Genomic DNA, 10,907 nt, shown 5'->3' with positions numbered 1-10,907 from the left:
ATTATTGATTCCCAACCCAGTTGCATTGTGGCCAGACAGTGTGATCTACATGACACTAATCATTTGAAAAATTTCAGGCTACCTTTATGAACTAGTATCTGGCAATTTTCATAAATGTTTCATGTGTGCTTCAAAAGCCTCCAATTATTGGCAAAGTGGTCTATGTGTATCCATTAGCTCAAGTTCATTAATTTTGTAATTCACAACTTTTTATATCCTTAGTACTTTTTTGCCTACTTGATAAATTAGTTACTAAGAAGAGAATGGTACAATACCATGGAGTTTATTTTTTACTTTCTTTTACCCAGAGAATTTGACTTACACTCATTGTGATTACTGATATATTTCTATTTATTCATACTAGTTCTTGGTATTTCTGCTCCTCCTCCTCCCTTTCATTCTTGCCCTCTCTGGAGATACTGAAGTTATTCCTTAGCTATTTCTTATTACTCTGACAAATAATGATACACCACCATTATGGGAGAAAATGCAAATTTTAGTAAAGGACATTTTGAAACACTTGAGACAACAATTAAAAAGAAAATCAGTAAGGACCTAGAAAACTGAATAACACTATTAACCAACTTGACCTAATTAGTCAGAATCCGCCCCCCCAACAGCAGCATACACATTATTTCCAAGTGCACAGAGAACACTGAATAAGGAGGACCATGTTTGGGGCCATGAAACATATTTTCTCTTTTAAAGGATTAAAATCATAAAAATATTTTCTCTAACCACAACAGAATTCAAGCTAGAAATCAATAATAAATACTAGGAAATCCCACCTACTTTGAAATTTAGCAATATACCCTTACATAATTTATGGGTAAAAGAAGAAATAATAAGACAAATTGGAAAATGTCTCAAACCGAATGGAAATTAAGGCCCAATGTGCAAAAATATATGATGAAGTTAAAACAGCACTTAAAGGAAAAATCCTTGTATTAGAAGGGAAGGAAAAATCTATAATTTAAAGATCTAAGATTTGACCTTAGCAAACTAGGAAGGGGAAAGAGCACATTAAACCCCAAAGTTAGCAGACAATAGAGAAAATGGATGAAATCAAAAGGTGGTCCTTGTAAAAGATTGATAAAATTGATAATCAATTGATTAAGCATAAGAGAGAAGACACAAGTTTTACCAATCTGAAGGATGAAAGAGGCAATATCTTGGAGAGCCTATAGAACAGTAAATGGATTGATTATAAGGGAATGTTATAACAACTTTATGCCAATAAATTCAACAGTTAAGGTGAAATAGACAAATTTTCTTTGAAAGTCATAGGTTATCAAATGTCATTCAAAAAGACGCTGAAAACTTGGACAGCCTTATATAGCTATTGAAAAAATTGACTTACACTTGGTGGCCAAATCCCTTCCACAAAGAAAACTCCAAGCCCTCTGGTTTTATTTGGTAATTTCTACCAAATATTTAAGGAAGATAGAACATCAATTGTATACAACCTTTTCCAGAAAATAGAAGAGGAATAAGGAATAAAATGTTTAAAAATACACCCATAAGTACATACATGGCCAATGGGATTTTCAACAAACCTTATAAGGTTTTCAAAGCAAAAAAGGAAGGTCTGGTGCTGTCCCCACCCCCTGTCCTGTGATTTTTGTTCCTTTCTTCCTGAATCTGCCACAGAACTGGGGGAGGGGGTGCAAAGGGAGACTGTGGAAAGCAGAGACCAGGATCCAAAAAGAGGGAGTGAAGAGCAGATTGTGTTCCTGCTCTCTAGGATTCTCGCCAGCCCAAACTGTTTCTGTCTCTGGGGAGGGACAGGCATTTGCCAGTCCTAGGCAACCAGTTCTGTGGTCCCCTTATGTATACCCCCCAAGACAGGGCTCTAGCCCTGCTGCTTGGAGGATGCTTGAGGGTGGAAGCATGCGGGAGGCATGGGCCGGGAGGAAGGGAGGCCTCTGCTACATAGAGCTTCTAACCTTTCTGGGCTTTTCTGCCCTTGCTATTAACTGCGTAGGCCTGTACTGCAGGAGAGCCTAACTCTGTCCTTGTTCTTCCCTTGAACCAGAGCCTACCCCGGCTCCCAGCAGGAGCCTGGTATACATAAACCTTTGCTTTGGAATCTTTCCTACAACACACAAAACCCAAGTTGATTTGCAAAAATTTCTTAGATGTTTTAATGAAGGAAAGTCCAGAAGGTGCCCCCGCCCAATCCCCCATGCCCCAACACACACCCTTGATGCCCTTATTCTCACCCAGGACCTCTGACTTTTCTTCCTCTTTCCTCCCTGTTGTCACAGAGGCTCAGCTTCTCCCACCCTCCCTCCAAGGGGCCCAGACTAGGCAAACAAGGAGCACCCTGCAGGCGGGCTCTTTCCAGGTCTCCTGAAGTGGAGAAGAAAGAAATCCATGTGGGCAGGCCTGGGAGGTTTGCTATCATCCTTTTCAGTGATTATTCTGGGACCACCACTTGTACCCTTCTTTTTCTTCCCCAAGAACTCTCTGTCTTGCTGGGCAAGTATCCCCAGAAGCCCTCTCACTCCTGAGTCTCAAGACATGGACTCCATCCTTCGGGATCAGCTCCCCAGGCTGGCGTGGGTATCAGAAGTGAAGCTTCAGAGTTCTGTCATCCATCCCGTGGCTGGGGGGCCGGGCAGGGCCATCCCAGAGTAGGGCGAGGCTAGGAGCTGGTTTCTGCAAGACACAGGATATTCCAGCTGGTCTCCAAGGGGCAGCTGCCCCTCCCACACCTATCCATGGTGAAGGCAATACAGCTTAGCTCTGCAGGCTCTGCCTCAGTGGGTCCAGGTTCAAATCCACGGCCACCACATGTTCTCAGAGCTTGGGTAAAGTCTTTCTCTAGCCCTCTGGGCAACTCTAACCACCACCAAATACCTAATTCTTTCTGGAACTATGTGTATCTACAAGCTGGGGCATTTGAGGGTAGCACCTAAGTGGCTCTGAACAGATGCCATGAGAGATGCTCTGACCTGGGGCTGAAGGGTCATTTTTGCATAAAGGTCAAAATGTTTAGGATTTATTGGTTTTTTTTCTATTCAAAATACAATATATTTTCAGTACCACTGGGGGGAAATGTTTTCTTATCAATAAATACTATTTGCTTTACTGGAGATTACAATGAGAGAGTCAATATGGCCCTGTAGGTACTAAATGTCCCTATTTGGACATATTTATGAGTGGTCACAGAGAAGAAGCTTGTCATCTCTCATCTAGAAGCATGCGGAAGGCCACTCTGTGATGCTCAGGTGGGCAGCATCTGGCCACTGAAGTTAAGAGTTGCTCATCTCGCCCAGCTGGGCAAGTTTAGGCCACGGAGAGCCCATGGTGGCAAGTTAAATGACAGTTCACACAGAGCCAGGTAGAGAAGTCTGTCTCCTGACCTCCAGCCAAGACACTCTAGAGGGGACAGCTCCCTGAAGGCAGGCAGGTGGCTGTTCCTCTGGCTCTCTTCCTGCTCCCTTGCCAGTGTGGCCCATTGCCAGGACAGCCACCCTTACCTGTGACGATGAGGGTGGCAGTGCTGACAGCCTGGCCCAGCGGGTTCTCAGCCACAGCCTTGTACTTGCCACTGTCCTTAGGGGAGACACTGGGGATGACGAGGGAGCACACGCCCAGCATATCAGTGCTGTATGCTGTGGGGTGTCCTTCCAGGCTCTGATCATTCTTGAACCAGGTGACATGAGGCCGGGGTGAGCCCTGCACCGCACAGGTCATGTGACACTCGCATCCTGGAGGCAGCAGGTGGGTCCGCAGGCCCACCAGGAACCGGGGCTTCTGGCTCAGGTCTGGTTCCCGGTAGCTGGGAGCCCTCACTGTGAATCTTCCTGCATGGAAACCAGGGCGACAGGGAGGAGGGTCAGAAAGTGAGAAGACCTGTCTGAGCCAAGTCTATAGGAAGTTCACGGTGCTGATGCCCATGGCCTAACACACATTCACTGCATACAGATTAGAACCCAGAATCCAAAGGATAAGAGTAAGAACCAATCATGATCTCTCTACCCACATGTATATAAATGACTGCAGCTAATATTTTGATAGAAACTTCTAGATATTTTTGCATTTTATAGAAATTAAATCACTCATCTGATTTTATAATCTGCTTTTTCTAGTGACCTCTTTTAAGGTCCATATCTATTTGATTGTAACATACACTTTGTTTTCAGAAACATGTTAACTTCTAAATTTATGGCTAAATTTATAGCCCTCTCTCATCTAGAAGCATGTGGAAGGCCATTCTGGGATGCTCAAGTGGGCAGCATGTAGCCAATGAAGTCAAGAGTTGTTCATCTCGCCCAAATGGGCAAGTCAAGTCCAAGGAGGGCCTGTGTTGGCAAGTTAAACGACAGTTCACACAGAGCCAGGTAGAGAAGTCTGTTTCCTGATCCCTAGCCAAGACATTCTAGAAGGGACAGCCCTGGTGGGCTCCCTGAAGACCCAGCAGGGCTTCTGTCGTGGTCCCCCCAATATACAATCCACCCAAACACCCACAGGCCAATTTGTTCTCCCTGCAGAGAGGACCCACCCCGAATCAGAACACAAGGAACATCAGTAGAGGGTCAGGCAGGAGCTGGGAAGACCAAGCCATGGCTCTGGTTCTGGCTGGACCCAGGGTCCAGTTCATTGGACAGGCTCCCCACCATCTCTGCCATAGCTGTCACTCTGCCCCACCCTGCACATCCCACCACCCTAGAATAGGTGGCCTAAGCACAGAGTATACTCAGCTAAGTTCTCCCCCTCCAGGGGACCCTCACCTCGCTGCCTGGGGAGGCACCAGGGTTCACTGGTGTCTGAGGGTCTGCTGGTCCCCAGCTCATTCTTGGCCACTACTCGGAAGTGGTACTCAATGCCAGGAAGGACGCCCAGGAAGGTGAAGTGGTTGGTGTGGATGTGGTCAGCCACCTCGCGCCAGGAGCCGTGTGATGAGGAGCGCATCAGCACCGTGTAGTGCAGAGGGGGAACCTGGACCTCATCTGGAGAGGGCTCCCACTGGACTGTCACTGTCCTGGGCACATTCTCCTGCAGATGGATGGGCCCAGGAGCCTGTGGGCATGCTGCAGGAGACAGGGTAGAGGGAGCATGCACTGCAGGGGACCCAGCAGGGCTTCTGGTATGGTCCCCTCCAGAGCCCCTGAGTCTTCTGGGGGTTGCAATCTTGGAAGGCAAGTAACTGGAGGGCACTTGGTCAGGGGTGCACAGTTATCTGTAGAGGCTAGAAAACCTTTCCCAAAAGAATACGTTTTAATTCACTTGAGTTTTTAGGGGAAATGACAGGACATGGACAGAGGTTTTCACAAAATCAAGGTACAGACTCCCTCCATTCATCTGTTTCATCTTGTCTGAATATCCAGGGACTTCTCCAGGATAAGGGACTGCCTGGGAGTTACTTCGGGGGAGGGCAACCTTTATCCTGTACAAGGGACCCAGTCACTTCTTTCCATGGGGTCTTTCCAGAGCTGTAATGGTGGTGACCACCATTGCCCATGGGCTCCAAACCAAGACTAACTGGGGCCTAGGGAGGGGATGTGGCTGAATTGTCCCTAAGGTCCTGAGTCAGAAGAATAATTAAAGCCCATAAGGGACCCTCCCCCTGCCCTTCTTCCTGTCTTCAAGCACAGAGGAAAAGTAGACAGTGTGCCACCTTGCACACACAGGCCAGTAGAATGGCTGAGACCTGTGCCCAGGCAGGTGAAGACTTTATGCTTCAGTGAGTGGCCCAGCCAGTGCTTGGAGCCCAGAGCCATGCCACCTCACCTGCCACCCTGATGAGGAAGTCGTAGGCAGCCTCCTTCCCCTGAAGGTTCCTCAGCACCACGGTGTAGCGACCACTGTCTGAGAGGCCAGCTGTAGGAATCAGAAGCTGGGTAAGGCCATCCTTGGTGGTGGTCACACTTCTCTTGGACAAAGTCAAGCCATCCTTCAGCCAGGTCACCTCAGGCATGGGGCCAGCCTGGAGGAAAATGAGAGGAAGGAAGGGTTGAGAAGTGGGAGCTTTGGTGGTTGTGTGGAAGTGGAGCTATTCAAGCTGGGCCTAGGGTAGAAGTGGTGAGAAGAGCATTCTGGGAGGGAAAATTCTGTGCAAACTCAGAGGTGGGCAAGTGCCTGTTCAGAAGCAGGCCAGTAGAGAGGCGGTGATGCAGTGTGGGGCTGGCAGGTGGGGGTGGTGGAATAGGAAAGGAAGCTGGCCAGGTAGGCTAGGCAATACCCCCGCACCCCGCCCATGCAGACATCCGGGTCTTATTCTCTAAGCACTGAGCTTCTGCTCTAAGACGTTGAGCAAGAAAACATCACTGAATCTGGATTCACCTGGTGCTGGACGGGAGTGAGAAGGACCAGGCAGGGGGTGACTTGGGAATCCCTGCGATAGGGAGAGAATGCAGAGGGCGATTATAGTGGTCTGGTCTAGAACTGTGGTGACCCTAACTGACTGGGGAGACTGGTCCAGCTGCTTGATGACCATACTGCCAACCGCCTGTGGGAACCTCAGTGGCAGGCACACTGGGGAAGCTAACAGTAACTGATTGTTAGCACCTGGACTAACAATCCAAGGACTCAAGGAGTTACCAATACTTGGAACGCACAGAGAGCAGGGCTGAGGACGTAGAGAACACTCAGTACATGTTTAACATGTCATCGCTGCCATTGTCCTCCAGTGTTTAATAGCTAAAAACATGTCATTTAGATTAAGGCAGAGATGCATTATGGCTCTGCCATTGCTGAGCCTCCCACACAGGTAATAATGATTTTGATAACAACAAATATGTTAATAATAAAAGTAACACTTATTGAATGCTGGCCATACACCAGGCTGTTCATGTGCTTTCAGGGGATTGATTCCTTCTGAAAACAACCCTTTCAGCTAGGTTCTATTTATCCCCATTGAAAGAGGAGGAAGTTGAAACAGAGAGGTTAAGGTATTTGTCCAAAGTCAGTGATGACATTGGAATTTGAACCCAGGCAATCTGTGCTTTTAATCACTATGCTAGTGCTATGGTGTCCCTAGAGCCGGGAGGTGTTAGCATCAGTGAAGGATCATCCTGAGACCCTCTGAATTCGCAGACGAAAGTGGTGAGGAAAAGTGAGAGCCCTAATTTGAAGGTGCAGTACCAGAAGGTACCATTAGAGGGTTGTGTATACTGTACAGGGAGCAGAAAGGCCACCCAGCCACCAGGGATGTGCTATGACGCTAAAGAGGACCCTCCTCCCTCCTTCCTCACCTGTGGCCTGACTTCATTGACTACAGACCCCCACCCCCCAAAAAAACAGCAACAACAACAACGACGACGAAGGCAAGAGAACCACAGAGCTCTCTGGCTCCCTCGGCCACTCTGGATTCCCTTCCCCACACCTTCTAGACCCACTCACTTCAAAGGAGACAGGCACACGAATGGTGTCCCCAACTCTGACCATCACTGAGTCCTTTGCTTTGGAGTCCATGAGGAACTTGGGACAGCCTGGAACACACAAAATGGCTCGTCACCTCCCTCCACGGTTGGACCCCAGCCCCCGGTCACCAACGCAGCAAAGCAGAAGGGGAGGCCAGGCCAGTCTAATTGCTGCTAAAATCCCATCTGGCTGAAGAACCTCAAAGGAGAGGCACTGGGCAGAAGAAAGTGGGGAGGGGAGCCCCAGGAGTGGTGGGGACATGCTGGAGGAGAGGGACAGGAGTTGGGGTAGGGAAGGCAGAGGGTTAGGGTTAGCCTGGAAGAAGGAAGTGACAAACAGTCCATCTCTTTGGTTCTGCAGGTGACATAAGCACCAGTCTGAGACAGGAGGTGACTTGCCTGGGGTCACACTGAGTTAGGAACAGAGCCAGGACAAGATTCTGAGATTTTGGACTCCAGGTGCTGTGTGCTTTTCTCCTTATTTTCACGTGATGACTAGGGTCAGCTGGGCTGGCCCAGTGTCAACTTGGGTCAAAGACAGGTCAGCTGGTTCAAGTAACTAAGACCCAAAGGGAAGACAGTCCGCCTTTTGGTAAGGGGTCTGGGGCATGCTCCATCCTGAACAGGAACTGCCTGAGCTGAGCGGCCCTTGTGCCTTGGAGTCACCCGTTTCAAATCCTGGCTCTGCCTCATACCAAGGGTGAGACATTGGGAAAAGGACCTGGGATCTCAGTTTCCTTCTCTGTATGTTGGGCATAAAAATAATATCAATATCAATGAGTTGCAATGAGAAACCATTTCCAACTAGGCCTGCCCAGCCCAGCACCTTGCACATGGAAAGTGTCAACACATGTTACTTTGTTAGGCTGGGGAGGGGATCCTGGCTCAGCTCATGCATGGTGGCTGCTCAGCAGCCCCTCTCAGGAAGAGCCTGCAGGGCTCAGTGTGGGAAAGAGGTGGCACTCACCAGTAACAGGCACAGTGTGCACTACGGTGTCCAGGGCAGTGGGCTGGCCGTGGCCCCCGTCGTTAACTGCTGTCACCCGCACAAAGTAGCCCTCTCGAGGCCGAAGCCCCTTGACTGTGAAGGAGGTCCCTGGCACAGAGTCCACGTGGCATGGGCTCCACTGGAGACTGTCTGAGCCACACAGCTCCACCACATATCCCTGAGCTTTGTCCCCATCCTGGGCATCTGGCCCCACCCAGCTCAGGGTGATGCTGGTGTGTGATGTGTCCGTGACTTGAAGATCCCGCACAGGCCCAGGGGGTCCTGGTCAAGCACAGTGGAAATATCAGAAATGGCATCAGCCTCTCTTGGTGGAGGTCACTCAGGTGGACATTGATTAGCCTTCCCATGGGAGACAGTTTCTTTCTCTTGGGGTCCTTTCACTTCGTGGCCCCTGAAGCACCTACCTGAACCAAACTCTGCCTCTGTCCAGTACCTAACCACCCTCTCTAATTCTTGAAAATGGGGACTTTAGTGGATGACCTCTTAGGATCCTTTATCCCTGAAGACTAGAACTGTGTCTTTTTTCTGAACTGTAAGTGCTGAGTTAGAACTGCCTCTGGGCACGCAGAGCAGACCCATCTGTTAAACAGAAGCAATAACAGCGCTCCCTACCCCAGGAGGGGGATGTCTGGAACACAGGAAAGGCAGGGTACATGTAGAAGGGCTTTGGAAAGTGCTGAATGTTGGACCCACCCGGGAGCTTAAAAATATGGGCAGCCCCAGAGATTCTGATTTGGGTGCATCCTGAGCAACAGGGCAGGAAGAGCTCCTGGGTGTCTCTAAATAAATTCCCAGTGAAGTTTGGAAAGTGTTGGTCTAGGGCAGTGCTTTCTGTATACAAATCACCAGGGAATGTGGTTAAAAACACAGATCTGATTCAGTAGGTCAGAGGTGAGGCCTGAGCGAACTCTAATAAGTTCCCTGGTGATGCTGCCCAGACTTTGCTTAGTAGCAAGAATCTAAGAAACATAGGGTGGGGGGTGTAGCTCAGTGGTAGAGCACTGGTCCAGCATGTGTGAGGCCCTGGGTACAATCCCAGCAACCCCCCCTTAAAAACATCTAGGGAAATGTAGTCACCCTTGTGACTACTACCCCAACACTGCCTATCCTATTTGCTATCTCCATTTTCATCACTGATGATAGAGTAGTCAAGAGAGATTTTCCTTGCCAAGAAAAGGTGCACAGCCAGTTCTCCTCCCTCATCCCTCCATTCCACACTTTGCCCTTCCTAGGACTGAAATTTAGATGCCCCTTTGAATGATTAAATTTATAAAATATTCTATTCCCAGTGTATTCATTCAAATAGACTGCCACCTGGCCAAACTTGGGGACTGACCTGCCCAGAAGCCAGAGAGCAAGTGACATGGTTAGGAAGGAGTCTTCTAATTCTGATTGATTTCAATTTAGGGCCCCTAAGATATGCCTCACCCCGGTGGCCTTTTAACCGGTATCTTCCAGCCCTCCTGGCCACTTTCTCCTACCTGTGACCTCCTGTCCTGTCCCACTGGGCTTCAGAACCATCCCATACTCACCACCCATCCCACCACCATCCCTTGGGTTGATGTCCTACTCACTCATGGGGTCCCGGGCAAGGACAGCATCAGATGGGGGCCCAGGCTCTCCAAGGCCTGAGGGGGCCACTGCTGTGACCCGGAACTCATACTGACAGCCCTGCCGCACATCTTCCACAGTGCACTTCCTCTCTGTGAAGAGACATCCTACATTAATCCCACACTGGGGGACCAGGAGATGAACAGACATCTTGGTGCTTCCAAGTTCAAAGAAGAACAAGGCTGGGCCCTAATACTTCCCTTCTCTGGCCATCCACGTGTGACTCAGTTCTCTCCAAGGTGAAAAGATGCTGGGGTCCCAAATCCCTATCTGGTTCTGCCACCAATTTGCTGAAGTGCCTTAATCTCTCCAGATTATGCTACCTTACAGAGCTGTTCATTTAAATGAAGTTGAATCAGTAGTGGAGTTGGGAGGGTGGTGCCCTCCCTTCATCTCCGTCTTTCTGGAGGTGGAGTTACAAGGCCCTGAGAGGGTTCTGCTCCTAAGTAGTTCAGCTACAACTAGAAGCCAGTCTCCTGACTGTCTGCTCTGGTCCCTTCTTTCCTCCACAAACCTGGCTTCCACAGCATGCAAAACACAGAAATGCAAAAGGTCATGGGATACCTTAGCATCTGCCCAATGCTTTGGCTTTTTCAAGTTCTTTCTGATCTCAGAAAGCAGCTGGTTCTTAGGAATCTACTTAATGAGGCAGAACCATGAGGATTGTTCTATTCTCTCTACTTGTGGATGAGGAAATAGATCTAGAGAAGAAGAGGGCTACCCAAAGACAAGGTCAGAAGTAGAGGGCCCAGGACTCACACCTTCATCTCTGGCTCCAACCCAGGACTTCTGTAAACCAGGGTTCCTCAACCTCAGCACTGTTGATGTTTCTTGCCAGATAATTCTTTGGTTTTGTTGGGAGTAGGGGAGCTCTTGTGTATTGTAGGATAGTCAGCATAACCCTGGCTCCTTCATAT

At 48.9% G+C, this 10,907-nt stretch overlaps 1 protein-coding gene across 2 annotated transcripts in view; it reads right to left on the bottom strand.

Moving 5' to 3' along the window:
* Positions 1–475: 475 nt before the first annotated feature.
* Positions 476–10,907, bottom strand: part of Igfn1 (immunoglobulin like and fibronectin type III domain containing 1) — a 33,986-nt gene continuing 23,554 nt past the window's right edge. For both annotated transcript variants that reach the window (XM_040277513.2, XM_078022571.1), the window contains 7 exons: positions 9,954–10,082; positions 8,338–8,640; positions 7,351–7,439; positions 5,740–5,935; positions 4,740–5,039; positions 3,486–3,812; positions 476–2,661 (listed from right to left, as the gene is read on the bottom strand). In XM_040277513.2, the coding sequence (XP_040133447.2) occupies positions 2,648–2,661; positions 3,486–3,812; positions 4,740–5,039; positions 5,740–5,935; positions 7,351–7,439; positions 8,338–8,640; positions 9,954–10,082 (1,358 nt within the window). In that variant the 3' untranslated portion in view covers positions 476–2,647. The remainder of the gene's footprint in view (positions 2,662–3,485; positions 3,813–4,739; positions 5,040–5,739; positions 5,936–7,350; positions 7,440–8,337; positions 8,641–9,953; positions 10,083–10,907) is intronic.

This window comes from Ictidomys tridecemlineatus, chromosome 10 (genome assembly GCF_052094955.1).
Source record: "Ictidomys tridecemlineatus isolate mIctTri1 chromosome 10, mIctTri1.hap1, whole genome shotgun sequence".
Classification (NCBI taxonomy): domain Eukaryota; kingdom Metazoa; phylum Chordata; class Mammalia; order Rodentia; family Sciuridae; genus Ictidomys; species Ictidomys tridecemlineatus.
Note: the sequence above shows the minus strand (reverse complement) of the source record. Positions and strands in the feature narration are given on the sequence as shown.